At 46.3% G+C, this 19,801-nt stretch overlaps 1 protein-coding gene across 1 annotated transcript in view; it reads left to right on the forward strand.

The window, feature by feature from the left end:
- Nucleotides 1-19,801, forward strand: part of CHRNB3 (cholinergic receptor nicotinic beta 3 subunit) — a 38,402-nt gene that overhangs the window by 4,624 nt on the left and 13,977 nt on the right. Inside the window, exons 2-3 of the mRNA XM_002819049.6 lie at nucleotides 6,434-6,585; nucleotides 8,435-8,479. Coding sequence (XP_002819095.2) covers nucleotides 6,434-6,585; nucleotides 8,435-8,479 — 197 coding nt within the window. The remainder of the gene's footprint in view (nucleotides 1-6,433; nucleotides 6,586-8,434; nucleotides 8,480-19,801) is intronic.

Raw genomic sequence — 19,801 nt, forward strand, 5'->3', positions numbered from 1 at the left:
CAAACTCCTGGCCTCAAGCAATCCTCCTGCCTCAGGCTCCCAAGTAACTGGGATTTACAGGTGTGAACCACCACACCCAGCCCCACAGGAAATATTTTGACAAAGAAAAATGAGACAAAGATTAAGCAAGGAGGCCAGGCACGATGGCTCACGCCTGTAATCCCAGCACTTTGGGAGGCCGAGGTGGGCGGATCACCAGGTCCGGAGATCGAGACCATCCTGGCCAACATGTTGAAACCCTGTCTCTACTAAAAATACAAAAATTAGCTGGGCATGGTGGCACGTGCCTGTAATCCCAGCTGCTTGGGAGGCTGAGGAAGGAGAATTGCTTGAACCTGGGAAGCAGAGGTTGCAGTGAACCAAGATCGCGCCACTGCACTCCAGGCTGGCAACAGAGTGAGACTCCGTCTCAAAAAAAATAAAAAGAATATAATTCTTCCAGGTAGTACATTGCTCTAAATAACAGTAAAGCATTCTGGAAAATACAATTCTAAGAGCAAAACATCAAAAATAGCAATAACAGCAAATATACGTATATCGAATTGAATTTTTGGAATAAGGGAAGATGGCTGGCCTGGCTGCCAGAAGACCACGCAGGCCACCATCAGCTGGATGGTCCTGGGCAAGCCTCCTCTCAATGCCCCAGTATCTTCATCTATAAAATGAGGGGCTGGGATGGTCCTGGAGGTACTTCTTGGCTTTATTGTCTTAGCTTCATTATCAGTTCACTTTTCCTTCCTCTTTCATTGAGGCTAAAATTGGGTCCAAGCTTCTCTAAGAGATGCATCCATGTCCCGGAGTGGTGGCTCATGCCTGTAATCCCAGCACTTTGGGAGGCTGAGGCAGGCAGATCACTTGAGGTCGGGAGTTCGAGACCGGCCTGACCAGTGTAGCAAAACCCTGTCTCTACTAAAAATACAAAAATTAGCCAGGCATGTTGGTGCACGCCTGTAATCCCAGCTACTCAGGAAGCTGAGGCATGAGAATTGCTTGAACCCAGGAGGCAGAGGTTGCCATGAGCCAAGATCATGCCACTGCCGTTCAGCCAGGGTGACAGAGCAAGACTTTGTCTTAAAAAAAAAAAAAAATATATATATATATATATAATATATATATATATATATATATATATGTATCCACAATGGGGGACACTCATCTTCTGAGAAAAAATTCTTGGTTTCTCAATGGATTACTGAGATGGATCTTAGAATATTGTGATTAATTTAAAATATAAGTTATTTTGCAAAAATTTGGTCTATGCACAACTTTCCAGGAATCCTTTTATTCCATAATACAAAGACAGCACTTGTCCTGGAAACCTTGAGCGCATCTGTGATTTTACATCTTCGGGAGCAGTAAGCCAGGCTGGCTCTGCCTCATTCCCCTGGGTCACAGAAAGCCCCGTTATGGCCTTTTGTTCATGTGTTCATTTGTTCATTCATCAAACATCATCAAATATTTATGGAGGCCCTGGTCTCAAAGGATCAACTGTGAGAAGCACTTGGCCTTTCTCATAATGTTGTATTTCACAAGAAGGACAAACCAGGAACATTTCCAGGCTTGTCCTCTAAATCTGCTCCAATAATGCCAATGACTTCAGCTTCTATTTTGGAAAGGTTCTGGAAATTTAAGATATTAGGCAGAAATCATTTAATCTTTGGCTTTTTTTGTTAGGGGGATAAAGTCTGTTTTGGTCAGAACAGATTTGCATTAGTCAGGCTGCCATCACAAAATACCATAGACTGATTAAAAACAGACATTTATTTTCTCACAGTTCTGGAGGCTGGAAGTCTGTGATCACGTGCTAGAAAGTCAGTTTCTGGTGAGGGCTCTGTTCTGGCTTGCAGACAGCTGCCTTCTTGCTGTGTCCTCACATGGTGTGTCCTCTGCGCCTCCTCCTTATAGGCTCTGTCTTTAAATACAGTCACATTGGGGGTTAGGGTTTAAACATTTGATTTTTGAGGGATATAAACATTCAGTCCCTAACAGCCAGTACGGTTCGTGCTTTTTGTTAATTCAGACAGAAAGTGTGCCTTCTGACAGTGGTAACAGAGGTGGAGATGTATGCTGTGCCTGAAAGAGCAGAGCTGCTTGCTGCCCCTAGATCTTGCTGAAGAGCAGGATTCCTATACCTTCACAGGGAGCACAGCTGCGTAAGTGCAAACGCTAAGCATGTCAGGTCAGAATTCTAGATTTCCCCTCCCAACATGCAACTCCACCTCCTTTCAGAGTGACTGGACAATTTTCCTTTTGGGAAAGGAAGTTCATGGTTACAGTCCCTGCTCATCTTCAGGAACCCTCTCTCTTATGTGTCCAAAATTCTCCCGGCTCACTGTTGTCTGAGCTAATAGATGTGTGTGTGTGTGTGTGTGTGTGTGTGTGTGTGTGTGTGTGCGCTTGCATGTGTTGGTTCAGGCATCATTCAGTTGTTCTCGGCCTCCCTGGCGTGCCTCCATCCATTGTGAGATGGTGTCTTCAGTAATTTGCGCTAATTTGGCTGACCTGGGACTCATGGACTCTGTAAGAACTTCAGCATCTCAGCAGCTAGTCAGGTGGTGCAAGCAGCCATCAGGGCTGTGTTCAGATGCCTGTCAGTGGCTACAGTGGCTACAGTGGCTTAACCAAATAGGAGATTGCTTTTCTCACATACCAAGAAATTTGGAGGCCAATAGTACAGGGTTATCAGAAACCCAGGTTCTGTGTGTCTTTCCATTCTGCCCTCCTAATGTGTGTAGCTTTCATTGGTTTTCAAGACAGATGAGTGGCCAAATCTCCAGTTTCAGACAAAAAGAAAGAGGCAGACATGTCAGATCAAGTCCATCCTTTTTAACAACCTTTCCTCTAACCACCCCAATCCCAACAGCTTCTGTTTGTATCTAATTGGCTACATGTGCCATAGGCCATTCCCAGATGCAAGGGAGCCCAGAGCTGAGCTTTTAAGCTGGCACCATGCAACCCTGAATAAAGTTAGCATCTGTTGCCAAGGAAAAGGGGGGAATGCCTGTTGGGCAGGGAACTGGCAGTGTCTGCCACAGTGCTGCTGTGGTTTGAATATGTTCCCCAAAGTTCATGTGCTGGAAATTTGACCCCCAACACAATAGTGTTGGGAGGTGGGGCCTAATGGTAGGTGTTTGGGTCATGGGGGCACCACCCTCATGAATGGATTTATGCCATTATCATGAGAGGGGTTGGCACCCTCTTGTCTCTCTCACCCCCTCTTTGCCCTTCCATCATGTTTGATGCAGCAAGAAGGCCCTGACCAGATGCCGGTGATCTCACCAGATGCTCATGATCTTGGACTTCCCAGTCTCTAGCACCATAAGCCAATAAATTTCTGTTCATTATAAATTCCTCAGGTTGTGGTATCCTGTTGTAGCAGCACAAAACAAGTGAAGACAAGTGTCTTTCAAACAATATTCTCTGCCTTAGAGGAGGGGGCTGCCTGACCTGGGGATAGATGGAGGAGGACAGCTGTGTCCTCACTGCTTCCCTCTTCTCTTGAGCAATTCACCTCTGGTCCCAACTCTCCAGATGCCCCTCAGTAAAACAAAGTCCATGAAGCTGACTGCATTGTTGCTTGAGTGGTTGTCCACTCAACAGCCATTAGCTCAACAGCTGCTGGGTGACAGTCACTGTTCCAGGAGCTGGGAATACAGGAGTGAGGAAGACAATCCCCAACTTCCTGGAGCTGGCATCATCTAGGGAGGGGAGACAACAATAAACAGATAAATGTGATATGATTAGGTTCTCTACTGGAAGATGAAGTACCCTAAGAAGATAGAGAGGAGAAGGATTTTTAAATAGTGTAATCTGAAATGACTTACTCAAGGAAATGACATTTGAGCAAAGACTGGACAAGTGAAGGGATGGCTGTGGGCTCTCCGGGTAAGGGTAAGAACTTTCCCCAAGCAGATGCATTCTGGTTTGTTCTGGGAATGGCAGACTGGCCCGAGGGCTGGGAAGGAGGATGTGGGCAGTATGGTGGGGGTGGTGCACAGTTAGGGCCATATGGGGTCAGGGAGACTGTGGAGGGACTTAGGATGTTTCTTTCTGAGTGTGATGGGAAACCATCTGGAGCACTTAGCAGGGAACTGACATAATCCTCTAGCTGCTGTGTGGGGAACGGACTGTAGAAAGGTCAAGAGTGGAAACAATTAGGAAGCAGTGCAGGAGCCCGAGAAAGAGAGCATCTGTGCCCTCAGCGTGGCCCCGGTGGAGACGGTGGGGAACAATCAGGGCTGGGATGTATTCTAAAGGATATTAAGACCTGACGTGGGGTGGGAGAAAAAGAGAGGAGTCAAGGATGACTTCGAGAATGTCCCCCTGAGCAAATGCCCCCTAGAGGTTGTGGGGGTCCAGGAAGGTTTCCTGGCTCTTTACAGACGGACACCCTGGTGGCTGCCCAGCTGGCTGCTCCCAGTGCTGCTCTTGGTACTAATAGTAATCAACAGATCAGTTTTTGTTTATTTAAAAAAAATTTTTTGAGACAGGGTCTTGCTGTGTCTCCTAGGCTGGAGTGCAGTGGTGCTACCACCACTCACTGCAGCCTTGACTTCCAGGACTCAAGCCATCCTCCTGCCCCAGCCTCCCAAGTAGCTGGGACTATAGGGGTGTGCCACCACGCCCGGCTAATTTTTTTATTTTTGTAAGACAGGGTCTTCCTATGTTGCCTAGACTGGTCGCCAACTCCTGGGCTCAAAAGATCCTCCCACCCCAGCCTCCCAAAGTGCTAGGATTACAGGTATGAGCCACCATGCCTGGCCTACAGTTTTTAAATAAATAAGCACAAATGTAAGGTTGCGTCTCTCCCTATCACTCATTTGCATTTTATGTGGAGGAAAATGGGGCTGGGCACTGTCAGAGGACACAGCCCACCTCACCCACACCTCTGAGGTGCTGGGATAGAGGCACCTGGAATTGCTCCTCTCTTAGGAAAGTGCCTACGGAAGCCTTCTGCACACAGGGGGATGGTGCACTGTTTTGCTTTTCTTCCTAAAAGAATCTCTGGATTTTGAGTGGGCAAACCTGGAGGGTATGTCTCTCATGAGATCGTTACCCAGCATGTGGGTGTCTCAGTGGGAAGAAAAAGGTTTTCTATGGTCAGGACATGGTGCAGGATGAGTTGCTGTAGGATATTAATCGGGTGCTGAACAGACAAGGAGAGGCAGGTTAAAACTCCCATGCTGATCAGTAATGGGACTGCACCTGTGAATGGCCACTGCGCTCTAGCCTGGGCAACATAGTGAGACCCTGTCTTCTTTTTTTAAAAGTAGGGGGCTTCCTTGTTTTAAATGTGATAGCACGGCATTGTAAGGAAATAGAACTCTATTTTGGGACTGCATTCCTAAGCCATTTCCCCAACTGGAGGGTTAAAGCTTAACACTGGGTGTTTCTGAGTTTCTCACACAGTGAGGCGCTGGGCAGAGTGTGACATCCTGGCTGCTGACCAAGGAAGGACTTTGTAAGGAAAGACTTCCTTGGGAAAAAGACAAGAGGACCGTGAGGGGCACACGGCTGGTGTTCAGTGACCACGTGCCGACTCTGACATCTACTAACACACATAAAACGAACACCCACTATGGGCCAGGCCCTGTTCTAGGTGCTGGGTAAACATGATCAAATATAACGCCCACTGCGCCCGTCGTCAGGGAGCTCCAGAGGAAGACAGGTGTGACAAATGACAAGAGACTCCCAAAGGGAGATGCTGGAGGCTCAGGGACAGAGAACAGCTTGTGGGCAGGGCCCATCTCTGTGAAGAGGGAGCGTTGCAGATGGGACTAGAGGTGGGGGTCGGGGTGGCTGCAGATGGAGCTTTTGGGACGTGGGTGTTGACCCTATGATGGGAAAATCTCATGAGAGAGTGCAGCTCTGGGTAAAATGTGGATTCTGGGCTGGGCGCAGTGGCTCACGCCTGTAATCTCAGCACTTTGGGAGGCTGAGGCAGACAGACCACAAGGTCAGGAGATCGAGACCATCCTGGCTAACACGAGGAAACCCCGTCTCTACTAAAAATACAAAAAATTAGCCGGGTGTGGTGGCAGGCACCTATAGTCCCAGCTACTTGGGAGGCTGAGGCAGGAGAATGGTGTGAACCCTGGAGGCAGAGCTTGCAGTGAGCCAAGATCGCACCAATGCACTCCTGCCTGAGCAACAGAGTGAGACTCCGTCTCAAAAAAAATTCACACACGCACACACACACACACACACACACACACACAAAATGTGGATTCTGTTTTCAGCTGTGCGTGTTTGGAGGGAGGTGGGAGTGGACGTGGAGACTCTTGCATGCTCCAAGTTGCCTTTCAGGAACTGGGCTGTTTAGAAACAGACACAGCCTATGGTGCAGGAGGCCAAGGCCACAGGAGCCACGGGACACTCATCCAGGCATCGTGCCCCTCCCATTAACCCAAGTCCCCCCATGATTCTTTTACAGCCACCGCAGGTTTCAACTCAGTTGCCGAAAATGAAGATGCCCTCCTCAGACATTTGTTCCAAGGTTATCAGAAATGGGTCCGCCCTGTATTACATTCTAATGACACCATAAAAGTATATTTTGGATTGAAAATATCCCAGCTTGTAGATGTGGTGAGTAATCCTTGGCACTTGGCTAAAAAGAACATGCATTCCTTAACCTGTTTATGAGTCTAAAATATATTTTTTTCTCTATGTCTGCCATTTCAATTTTAAAAATAATTTACTGTGAGAGAAAATCTGCCCCCAAGAAGCCACTAAAATGACCCAAGGAAAGAACGAGAAGTTGTCACGGGGTAAATTTTCATTGCAGCACTGTTAGTGTGGGACGATTTTGCTGTGGGGAGGATGTGGTTGCTAAGATAGTCATTGCTCCTGGCCCGGTTTGCTGAACACCCAGGGAGGAGGGCTGGGAACTGCAGAGAAGAGGGGCTGAGCCTGGGGCTGACGTGCTGTGATCTTGGATCCTCCCTGGCTGTGCCCTGGGCTGGTAGGGGGGTCTGCAGGGAGACAGGGTGGTAACAACAGTGCCCAGAGCAAGGCCCATTCCTGCTCTCCCTAGGCAGCCCCGTCACCTCTCCTGAAATCACCCATGCCTTCACATTCTACTTTTCCTTTTGAGCTTGCCTTTCTGCCATGATTGTGTTCTTAGAAGAAACCAGTGAACTTTAACTCCCTAAATGCAACAAAATTGTCCTGCTATGATCCCCAAAGCCCCAGAAGAATCCTCCTATGTTGTCCGTATTCTCCACCCGACTACACACATGTGTGCACACTCACCTGCCCTGGCTGGCTCAATACCCCAGGATTCCTTCTAGGAAGTCATGCAAAGCCCATCTCCAATTTAGCTATTATTTCCCTCTACTTTGTACCTTCATTATTATTATTATTATTGTTGAGACAGAGACTCTGTTTCACGCAGGCTGGAGTGCAGTAGCACGATCTTGGCTCACTTGCAACCTCCGTTTCCCAGGTTCAAGTGATTCTCCTGCCTTAGCTTCCCGAATAGCTGGGATTATAGGCGCGTGTGCCACGATGCCCAGCTAATTTTTGTATTTTTAGTAGAGACGGGGTTTCGCAATGTTGGACAGGCTGGTCTAGAACTCCTGACCTCAGGTGATCCACCCGCCTCGGCCTCCCAAAATATTGGGATTATAGGTGTGAGCCACTGTGCCCAGCCTACCTTGTACCTTTATGTTTTTTTTTTTTTGTTTTTTTTTTTTGAGACAGAGTCTCTCTCAGTCACCCAGGCTGGAGTGCAGTGGCTCGAGCTCAGCTCACTGCAAGCTCCGCCTCCTGGGCTCATGCCATTCTCCTGCCTCAGCCTCCCGAGTAGCTGGGACTACAGGCACCCGCCACCATGCCCAGCTAATTTTTTTGTATTTTTTTAGTAGAGACAGGGTTTCACATTCATTCAGGATGGTCTCGATCTCCTGACCTTGTGATCCGCCCTCCTCGGCCTCCCAAAGTGCTGGGATTACAGGCGTGAGCCACGGCGCCAGGCCTACCTTGTACCTTTAAAGTGCCTTATGGGTTATCCAATTTTATATAAATATAGCCACAATGAACTGCTACTTGTTTCAGTTGTTTTTCATTTTAAGAAAAATCTGCATGCCATTTGACTATTTATATGCCATTTGACTGTTTACATGCCATTTGACTATTGTAAATTGAGAATCTTTTGCACTTTTAACACCTCAAAGGTAAGATTCAGATAGATTTTTCTGATCAAAACCAAACAAAAAACAACTGGGTGTGGTGGCGTGCACCTATAGTCAGCTCCTTGGGGGCTGGGGTGGGAGAATGGCTTGAGCCCTGGAGGTTGAGGGCGCAGTGAGCTATGGTGGCACCACCGCACTCCAGCCTGGGCAACATCTTGAGACTCCATTTCTAAAACAACAACAAAAATCACAACTTATTTTCACTTCAACTCACAGTACTTTTTTAATTGTCGTTTTCTTAGGATGAAAAGAATCAGCTGATGACAACCAATGTGTGGCTCAAACAGGTAAATTTCAATCCAAGGATTGTGTCTGCTAACCCAGACACTTATTTTCTATTTAGAAAGTCTCCCATCTGAAAAACAATTATTTAAGAGGGCATATCGTGTTCCTCAGGGAGATTTGTGGGAAGGGTCTATGGCTTTTATTTTCCATTGTGAGTGTTGGGGAGCTGATTCTGGCAAGCCCCTGGGTACACACTGTTGTGCGTGGTTGCTTCCAGCAGTAGAGCTGCTCGTGGAGTGGTCAGAGGTGACTCTATTGCCATAAGGCCTGGGGATGGGCCCTGGGACCACTTAGAGAAAACAACAAAGAGCCTCCAAGATGCACCACTTTCCCCCAGGTACGGAACTGCAGCTGGGTAGGAAAATCAGGGCTACATCCTCCCTAGCCTTCTCTGGTCCTCTGTGGGTAGAATCTACCTCTAATACCTCTTGTTGCTTCCAAGGAAGAACTGAGCCCTGAATGAGGGAATAACGGGGCTGCCCATTATTAATTTCGGAACAGAGTGAAGCCCAAAAAAAATGATAAATACGTGTTTTCCTGACATCACTGAAAATGCATTTTGAATCGTTTTCAGCTTTCTTCTTAGATAATTGCTTTTAGCTTGGCTAGAGCTTATTTCCTAAAGTCAGGGGAGTGTGCCCAAAGGAGTTTGTTCTAGGATTGTCCGTAAATAATTACCATTCAAATCCCAGTTTCGCATATGTTATCTACAAAGAGAAAATATTGAGATTTGATAGCAGGTAAGAAGTTTGGTTTATCCCAGCTACTCGGGAGGCTGAGGCAGGGGAATTGCTTGAACCCAGGCAGCAGAGGCTGCAGTAAGCCAAAATCATGCCACTGCATTCCAGCCTGGGTGACAGAGCGTAAGCCTGTGTCAAAATAAATAAATAAATAAACTTGGTTTAATTGCTTTTGTTTTTATTTTGCCAGTGGTTTTTTTTTTTTATTTAGTTTTCTCATATCCATTTACATATTTATCTGAGACACAGTCTCATTCTGCCGCCCAGGCTGGAGTGCAGTGGCATGATCTCGACTCACTGCAACCTCTGCCTCCCAGGTTCAAGTGATTCTTGTGCCTGAGCCTCCTAAGTAGCTGGGATTACAGATGCCGCCACGACGCCCAGCTGATTTTTGTACTTTTAGTAGAAACGGGGTTTCACCATGTTGGCCAGCCTGGCCTCAAACTCCTGGCCTCAAGTGATCCGCCCAATCCAGCCTCCCAAAGTGCTGGGATTACAGACTTGAGCCACTGTATGTATTTATTTATTTTTTAGATTCAGGAGTTACATGTGCAGGTTTGTTACATGGATATATTGCGTGATGCTGGGGTTTGGGCTTCTAGTGAACCCATCACCCAAATAGTGAACATTACACCCAATAGGTAGTTTTTCAACTTATTCCCCTCCCTCCCTCCTTCCCTCCCTCCCCCTTCATCACTTTTGGAGTCCCCAGTGTGTTTTGTTCCCATCTTTGTGTCCATGGGTACCAGTTGTTTAGCTCCCACTTCTAAGCGAGAACATGTAATATTTGATTTTCTAAAGTTTTTTGTTTGTTTGTTTGTTTTTGTTTTTCTTTTTCTTTTTTTTTTTGAGACCGAATCTCATTCTGTCACCCAGGCTGGAGTGCAATGGTGCAGTCTCGGCTCACTGCAACTTCTGCCTCCCGGGTTCAAGCGATCCTCTTGCCTCAGCCTCCCAAGTAGCAGGGACTACAGGCACATGCCACCACGCCCGGCTAATTTTTGTATTTTTAGTAGAGACGGGGTTTCACCATGTTGGCTAAATTGGTCTTGAACTCCTGGCCTCAGGTGATCTGCTCACCTTGGCCTCCAAAAGTGCTAGGATTACAGGCGTGAGCCACTGCACCCACCCTAAGTATTTTGTCCAGATATTGCCTAATTTGCCCCATAGTTTCAAAATATTCGTGGTGGGATATCTTTCTGCTAATGCTTTATAAAGAGCAATGGATACAAGAAACAGCAAGGAGCTTCCCCCAGCTTCATTTCATGTCATCAAATTTCTCCCACCCAACAACTTTAGTGAGATTTAGAGAACTATCATGATTTTCAGTGCTTTCTACTCATCTGATTCTCTAATCAGTAGAAATGGTCAGAATATTGTTTTACTTGCAAATAAAAATATCCAGAAGAAAATAATAAGCTTGGAATGTATATATAAAAATACCATTTAAATAAACATATCTTGCTGTACACCCATCTCATTCCCCAGTGACTTACCCACTTTTGCAGTTCAGAGGCCATAGAATTGGGAAGTATTTTGAGTTGATAAAGGCCAAGAAGAAATCCTATATTCAAGCTTGCAGGGGAGAAAAGAACCCACACTTTCCTCTTAAGGTGAAAACAGGCTTAGAAGTTAACAAAAAATCAAACAAACACACAAACCTTTACTTCACGCCTCCTTCCCCCACTGCCCTCTCTCTTTTTTTTTGAGTCTGTGTCTCACTCTGTCGCCCAGGCTAGAGTGCAGTGGGTCGATCTCGGCTCACTGCAGCCTCTGCCTCCTGGGTTCAAGAGATTCTTCTGCCTCAGCCTCCCGAGTAGCTGGGACTACAGGCACATGCCACCACACCTGGCTAATTTTTGTATTTTTAGTAGAGATGGGGTTTCAGCATGTTGGCCAGGCTGGTCTCGAACCCCTGATGTCAGCCCAAAGTGCTGGGATTACAGGCATGAGCCACTTTGCCTGGCCGAGATTAAGCTCTAATCTCTCACATAAAGCAGGAGTCCAGGGACTCTGGGCCTTCACCTGGGGATAGTAGGTCTTTTCACTTTTCTTGTGCTTTTGAAAACAAGGAGTCATTTTGGCCAAAGAGAACAGCATTAGACACAAAAGAGTGGGCGCTGAAGGCCCTGAGGGCCTCAGCTACAGCTTTGGAAAGGACTTCCCACAAAGTGTGCCACCAGAATCCCAGAAGCCTGGTGGGTGTCTTCAAACCAAGGTGGAATTAAATCCTTAAAGTCAATTCAATACCAAAACCAAGCAGGAGAAATCCACAGGCATGGAGCACACTGACACTTGGAAAAGTCAGCCCACTGACTGAAGTTCCCATTTAATAGAAGCAATAAGAATAATCGACTTTTTAAGGTATAAATGTGTAAGGTACAAGTGAAGTTTTGTTACACAGATATATTTGTAGTGATAAAGTCTAGGCTTCTAGTGTATCTAAACACTAATGTACATTGTAACCATTAGGTAATTTCTCATCCCTCATCCACCTCCCACCCTCCCACTCTTCCGAGTCTCCAATATCTATTGAGATTAATATACTTTAATCGTGTTTAATTCACAAATGCATAAATGAGGTTTATCTCATTTAAACCTCTCTACCACCTGACTTAGGAAAAGAGACATCATTACCCCTGTTTTATAGAGATAGAAGAGTCCAGTCCCCATCCGGCAGGAATCTGGGTTTCCTAACCCCTGGCCGGGATCTTTCTGGCCATATGCAGCCTCCTCCCTGAACACTAAGCCCTGCTTCTAGATCACAGGAGGAGCCAAAGCAGGAGAAATGAAGCTTCACCTTCCAGAAAACTACAGAGGATATAGTCAACGCAACGTCTATTTGCACAGATTGAGTTTGGAGTGGGAAATGTTACAGTGGATATTAGTTAATACGCGCTGTTATGGCACAGACAATGTTGGGGCAGAAAAGAAAGGTCATTTTTATAACAGTGGGTGGCAAGAAGGGAAGGCTGCCTGCAACAGGAGGCATTGAGCTCTGCCATGATGTTATTTTTATGCTTTTTAAAAAAAGCTTTTTGGCCGGGCGCAGTGGCTCACGCCTGTAATCCCAGCACTTTGGGAGGCTGAGGCGGGTGGATCACAAGGTCAGGAGATTGAGACCATCCTGGCTAACACGGTGAAACTCCATCTCTACTAAAAATACAAAAAAAAAAATTAGCCGGGGGTGGTGGCGGGCATCTGTAGTCCCAGCTACTTAGGAGGCTGATGCAGGAGAATCGGTTGTACCTGGGAGGCGGAGCTTGCAGTGAGCCGAGATCACATCACTGCACTCCAGCCTGGGCGACAGAGCAAGACTCTGTCTCAAAAAAAAAAAAAAACACTTTTTAAAGCTATATGGATTAAAGAAAGCTGAATGATTAAAAAAAAAGATGAAAAAAAGAAAACCAAGATAAAACAGATATTTATAAAAAGCTAGCATTGGTGTTTTACACAGATCTTAGTTCCAGAGCAGCTAATAATAATATTTAAGATTTACTGAGTACTTATTGAGTGCCCAGGCACTATGCTAACTGTGTAACGGGAATAATCCCATTTAATTTTCACAGCCATCCTATAAGGGAGGTTCTATTATTATCCTAACTTTGCAGATGAGGAAACTGAGAGCTGGAGAGTGGAAGTGACTTGCTCAGGGTTAAGCACTGTTAGGGAAGTCCGACTTATGTAGAGAAATCTTTCACTTGCCTTAGACTGGAGGGAGAGTTTGGAGAGTGTCCTGTTCTCCTGTTAGTCCTGTTCCTGTATAATTTCCTAACCCTGGTCTTCTAAGACTTTGATTCCTCAGTCTCTGGAACATCTGATGGAGTTGGTCTAGAAAGAATTCAGGAGAGAATGAAGTTAGGATCCACTCCATCTTCCATCCATTCACCAGGATTTATTGACATCCTATGTGCCAGGCGCCCTGCTAGATCCTGGATGTATAAAGAGCAACACATAGCACCGCCTGAAAGAAGAGGACATAGCGTTAGTTACCAAAAAATAATTACCATGATAAATAGCACAAAGAAAGTACATATAAACCACTGTGGAGCTTAAAAAATGACAATGAGACAGGAAGAAAGTCAGGGAAAGCTCCCAGGAGGAGGGGATATTTAATTTGAGTCTTCCAGGACAAACAGAAGTTCTACAAGCCAAAAAGGTGGAGAAGTTGTGAACCACCTGAATAGTGAATAGTAGTCCAATAACACCGCTATCCAAAAGCTCTCACATTTGAGCAAACCCATTGGTAACTCTTTGCAATCATCTCTGTGTCCCTCAGTCAAAATGAAAACAAAAATGCCCAATTCCCCCTCTTTCCTCATTTGCCTCCCAGACACTGAAAAATGTTCTCTGATTCATATCCACATGGAGAAGAAAATTCTACATACTTGGAACAAAAGCATGTTCCATGGTAGCGCATACGAATGAGATACTTGTGGGGTTTTTTAAGTCAATTATCCTGTCTTATCCTCTGTTTCCATAGCTCTCCTCTGGTATATTTAGACACTCTTCTTCTATCCTCTCAACCAAAGAAAGAACTTTATAAAGCACAAATCTAGTGACATCCAGAGGAAGTCTTCCACATGGTGCTATTTTTATTTTATTGATTTTATTTTGCAAACTAGTTTGTCTTCCTCCTTTGTACTTCCAGACAGTAATCAAAACCCTATAAACTATAAATATATTGTTAACATTGACTCACTAGAACTATGTGAGAAAGTACTTACTGCCCCAGCCCCTCAGATCCTGCTCCGTTGTATCAAGGTTAGGAAAATGTGGAAAGCACCGTAGAGACAATGAAAATTAAACTGACCTTTTTTTTTTTTTTTTTAAGATGGAGTCTTGCTCTGTCACCCAGGCTGGAGTGCGGTGGCATGATCTCGGCTCAGTGCAACCTCCACTTCCTGGGTTCAAGTAATTCTGCTTCAGCCTCCCGAGTAGCTGGGATTAAAGGCGCCGGCCACCACGCCCAGCTAATTTTTGTATTTTTAGTAGAGATGAGGGTTTCATCATGTTGGCCAGGCTGGCCTCGAACTCCTGACTTCAGGTTATCCACCCGCCTTGGCCTCCCAAAGTGCTGGGATTACAGGCGTGAGCCACTGTGCTGGGCGAAACTGACGTTTTTTGAAATGACACAAGGGTTGGCCGTTTTGCCTAGATGTTACAATAGAAATAATCATTATGACAACAAATGCCAAATTTACTCAATCCATATTTCCTGAGAGCCTGCTCTGCACTGTGTAAGTGATGCAGGGCAGGTGAACCCCAAAATTGGGGCTTAGTCTGGCTTCACCGAGGAAAGAACTCAAGGACAGCGGCAGCAGAGATACTGCTCCCTACAGACCACGGCTACCCGCCAGCAGTGCGCCCGGGCGAAGGTTGCAGGCATATTTATACCCACCTTTAATTATACGCAAATTAAGAGGCAGTTTATGCAGAAATGTCTAGGGGGGTGGTAACTTCCAGGTCATTGCCATGGAAAGGGATGGTAACTTCCGGGTATTGCCAAGGCGATGGTAAACTGACATGGTGCCCAGGTGGCCCTGTCTTATGGAAAGCCGCTTCTGCCCGGCCCTGTTTAGCTAGTTCTCAATCTGGTCCGGTACCCGAGTCCCCGCCTCCAGAGTCAGTTTCGCCTTCTGCCTCATAAGGCCCTGAGCTGGGCGCTGTTGCATATAAAAATAAGGCAATGAGAGGACTAAATGACCCGGCTTCACTGTAGCTGAGACAGTTTGTTCTCCTCTCCCCATGACAATCCTGAGGAAAATAAAACTGCTTGAATGTCTGCCAAGGCCAACATCTTAAAGTAGCAGTGTCTTTCCAACAGCTGATGTCTGTTTTAGATCAAAAAAAGTTCAGCAAACATGAAGGCCTTATTGGATAGACCCCTGGAGCTGATTTCTCAGGAAAAATAAGAAGCAGACCTGTTGTGGAAAGGTCAGGCTAGTACTAGAGGTCTGGGTGATCTCCCCAAAAGTCTACCATCCGCAACCTGGAATGGCACTTATAAGTTGATGAATTCATCTCAGATCTTTCCTCATGATCTGATTTTCCTTCCTTTTCTGCAACCTTACTCTAACCTTAGCAAAGGAGGCCAAGTTTGGACTTCTTACTCAAGTGGACCCTAGTAAGAATTGAGTAGGGGTCAAAGGCCTACTATATAGACTTGGGCAAGTCACTTCACCTCTCTGACCCTCAGTCTCTTCATCTATTAAATAGAGGTGATGCCTAGCTCACAGTGTTGTCTGGGGGGGTTACATGAGATAATATATGTGAATGTGACTAGCTCAATAAATGTTAATTTCTGTTGCCACCTTTGAGCTTTTTCATCCTTTTTTTTTTTGAGGCAGAGTCTCACTCTGTCGCCCAGGCTGGAGTGTGGAGTACCGTGGCGTGATCTCAGCTCACCGCAACCTCCGCCTCTCGGATTCAAGTGATTCTCCCACCTCATCCTCCTGAGCAGCTGTGATTACAGGCACGTGCCACCATGCCTGGCTAATTTTTGTATTTTTAGTAAAGACGGGGTTTCACCATGTTGGCTAGGCTCGTCTGGAACTCCTGACCTCATGTGATCGCCTGCCTGGGCCTCCAAAAGTGCTAGGATTACAGGGGTGAGCCACCACGCCTGGCCTTCATCCTTAATAACAAATCACATTTCCTGGGCTTAACAACTCATGAATTTAACAGGAATATGAAACACATAATATGTCATGTTGCTGCCTTTAGGATTAAAATGAATCAACAAGAATTTGGCTTTAAGAATTTCACATCTAAGATAACTGGAGATCCCAGGGATGTCCCAGAGAGTGCAAATCAAGACAACAGCAAAGAATATTTGTTCCTTATTATCTTTTGGTCCTATTAGCATTGAAGTAAAAATAATTTGGGGACTTGGCTGAGCGCGGTGGCTCACACCTGTAATCCCAGCACTTTGGGAGGCTGAAGCAGGCAGATCACGATGTCAGGAGATTGAGACCATCCTGGCTAACACAGTGAAACCCCATTTCTACTAAAAATACAAAAAATTAGCCAGGCATGGTGGCGGGTGCCTGTAGTCCCAGCTACTCGGGAGGCTGAGGCAGGAGAATGGCGTGAACCTGGGAGGCGGAGCTTGTAGTGAGCCGAGATGGCACCACTGTGCTCCAGCCTGGGTGACAGAGCGAGACTCTGTCTCAAAAAAAAAAAAAAAAAAGAAAAGAAAAAAGAATAATTCGAGGACTTTGTTTATAGTTTTTTTAAAAAGCCTTACGATTTAGGTTTAAATAAAATTTGGCTCTGGGTTGTGGTTTAGCTAGACATTTATGAGTGATTGTTCAGGTAATACATGTAAGAAAAGACAATTTTAAGGGATTATATATATTTGATATGGATTTGAAATTGCAATTTTCTGAATGAGGAAGCCTAAAGTTGGAGTGTTTTTCCGTTTTTTTCTTAGTCATATATTAACTTTGATATTTGGCTCTGACATATCCTGTGCGCTCCTGTTTCCTGCAAAAACACAGCTCTCAAGCCGAGAACTGCTGTGATGTGGAGCTGGTGTTTGACGACGGCTTTGAGCATCTCAGCTGGAACACACTATGCAAACACGGAATATTATTTCTCATCTCTTACCCTAAGAAGGGAGAGAGAGGAGCTTAATCCCCAGATGCCACCAGGGTTTCAGAAAGAACAAAGAAGTGACCAGAAAACCTTGCAGCCCCTTAGAGAACAAGATAGAGGTTTGGGCTCTGGCTCCTCAGCTGGGCACTGCTGACTCCACCACTTGCAAATGTCCTGTGGCTTGTGCCATTCTAAACCCACAGAGGTCCTGGTCTACAGGGCACAGCCAGCTCTGTGGTGAACACACATCCTGGCAGGAATTGGGTGGGCTGGGTGTGGTGGCTTCTGCCTGTAATCCCAACAATTTGGGAGGCCAAGGCAGGAGGATCATTTGAGGCTAGGAGTTTGAAACCAGCCTGGTCAACATAGGGAGTCCCCTGTCTGTACAAAAAATAAGAAAAATTAGCCAGGCGTGGTAGTGCATACCTGTAGTCATAGCTAATAGGGAGGCTGAGGTTGGAAGATGGTTTGAGCCCAGGAGGTTGAAACTGCAATGAGCTATGATCACACCACAGCACTCCAGCCTGGGCGACAGAGTGAGACCCTGTCTAAAAACAACAGAAAAGAAACTGGATGAGCCCTCTGATGGGCATCTCAGGGAGAATGCTCTGTGATTCCCTGTCTGATAGCAGAAGGACACTAAGGTTGTGAAGAATGCTCTCTCACCCTTGCAAAGCAATGCAGCAGCTGGAGATCAGTGACTCGTCCAAGTTGTACAGCTAGTAAAGCACAGTCCTAGTGTGGAGCTCAGGGCTTGTGAGTGGAGTCCAGTGTGCTTTCTCTTTTGAGGCCACCTGTGTTAGCAGTATTGACCACAAGTCCCACCTAGCCTCTTTTTCTTTACTGGTTAGGAGCAACTGAGTCTGCTCTAGATCCCTTTAATATCCTCCTCAAGGATCTGAAGGCAGCCTGCATTCACGCTCTCCTTCCTTCCTGCCCCAGCACCTTCCCACAGGCGGTTCCATCTTTGGCCAGACTTTCTTCCCCACGCAGCCCTGCCCCACTCAGAATCCTTCTTTTTTTTTTTTTTTTTTTTTTTTTGAGACGGAGTCTTGCTCTGTCACCAGGCTGGAGTGCAGCAGCACGATCTCGGCTCACTGCAAGCTCCGCCTCCCGGGTTCAAGCGATTCTCCTGCCTCAGCCTCCCGAGTAGCTGGAACTAAAGACGCGTGCCACCACGCCCAGCTAATTTTTGTATTTTTAGTAGAGACGGGGTTTCACCATGTTGGCCAGGATGGTCTCGATCTCTTGACCTCGTGATCTGCCCACCTTGGCCTCCCAAAGTGCTGGAATTACAGGCATGAAACACCACGCCCAGCCCTCAGACTCCTTCTTACCCTGCGTGTTTCGTCTAAATGTCGTCTCCATGGAAATGCCTTCCCTGTCTACTCCACTGTTCTGTATCCCATACCGAAACTGTCTCCTTTATAGCAACTGTCAGGAGGTGTGGGTATTTGTTAGTTGACTGGTTTATCATCTGAGTCAGCCCCAGGATAAGAGGTCGAGGCAGCTGTGCTCAGTGCTAGTACATGCCTTGCATATTTGATGAATGAATGAACTATTTGAAAACAGTGAGCCCCATAAACCACTATCTCTGTTTTATCTCTGGTCACAGCTGTTAATCCTGCTGTTGAAGGTCAGGTAAGCAACACAAATCTTTCTGACTTAAAAATACCTCCCCCTGAGGCTTGTCCTAGTTCTCTTAGAACAATTTATAAAGCTGGTATTTGTTTGCTGCAGTTTTGCAATTTGCAACAAGACAGAAGTGCTAGAATTTTAGTCATCCCCCATCCTCCTTTGCAGGATAGAACTGGATGTAGGTAAAGACCTTCGGTGCCTGTAGAAGGAAGGAAACTGGATCCAAGAAGCAGGTGATTTCATTTCCATCAATCTTTAGGTTCCAGATGGAGGAGCTGTGCGTTTGGGCTCATTAGCTGTGCTCACTAAAGATGGACCTGGAACATGACAGCACAGCCCTAGCCGGTCTGCCCAAGTCTGCGCCTGTCCCCAGTGCTCTTAACTATGTGCTTGCAGCGTGCTGCAGCTGCATAGCCACCCAGGTTCTTCCCAGGATCAGCTGAGAACCTTTTAGTTGCAAGTGACAGAAAACCTCACATAAACTAACACTAGCAAAAAGAGAACTTATTAGCTTTCACAATCGGAAAAGTCCAGGGACAGGGCTGGCTTTACCTGCAGCTTCATCCTGGGCCCCTGCTATATTCCCAGGACCTGGTTCCTCTCTGGGAGTCTCTGGGCTCCCTGTCCTCTGTGTTGATTCCATTCTCATCCATACCCTCCCCCGGAAGCAGGATGTCTACATCAACTCTAGACTCAAAATGCTTCCTATAAGCCAGGCGCAGTGGCTCACACCTGTAATCTCAGCACTTTGGGAGACTGAGGCAGGTGGATCACTTGAGCTCAGGAGCTGCAGACCAGCCTGGGCAATGTGGCAAAACCCTGTCTCTACAAAAAGTAGAATAATTACCTGGGCATGGTGGTGCACTCCTGTAGTCCCAGATACTTGGGAGGCTGAGGTAGGAGGATCACTTGAGCCTGGGAGGCAGAGGTTGCAGTGAGCCGAGATCACACTACTGCACTCCAGCCTGGACAAAAGAGCGAGACTCTGTCCCAAACAAAACAAAACAAAACAAAACATTTCCTGTGTGCAAGTTCATCAGGGAAAGAGTGTCCCACCTCTTTTCCAGTGGTCTCAGAAGCCCTGTGGTGTCTTGCCAACTCTGATTTGGTTGCCTGTTGTCCCTGAAAATCACAGTGGGCAGGTCTGAGAGGCAGGCCTGGAGCAGAAGGATGCATCAGCTCCCCCAAAAGCTGATGGATTGAGAGTGGAGTGAGGTTGTTCCACAAAAGGAAACTGGGGTTCTGTTACCAAGAGAAGGGCAGGTGAATTCAAGGCAGCAGACACAGCACGTGTCCTTTTTATCTCCTAATCTGATTTCCTCCTCTTTGTATAAAGATCTCTTGGTG

The sequence above is a fragment of the Pongo abelii genome, chromosome 7 (genome assembly GCF_028885655.2).
Source record: "Pongo abelii isolate AG06213 chromosome 7, NHGRI_mPonAbe1-v2.0_pri, whole genome shotgun sequence".
In the NCBI taxonomy this organism is placed as follows: domain Eukaryota; kingdom Metazoa; phylum Chordata; class Mammalia; order Primates; family Hominidae; genus Pongo; species Pongo abelii.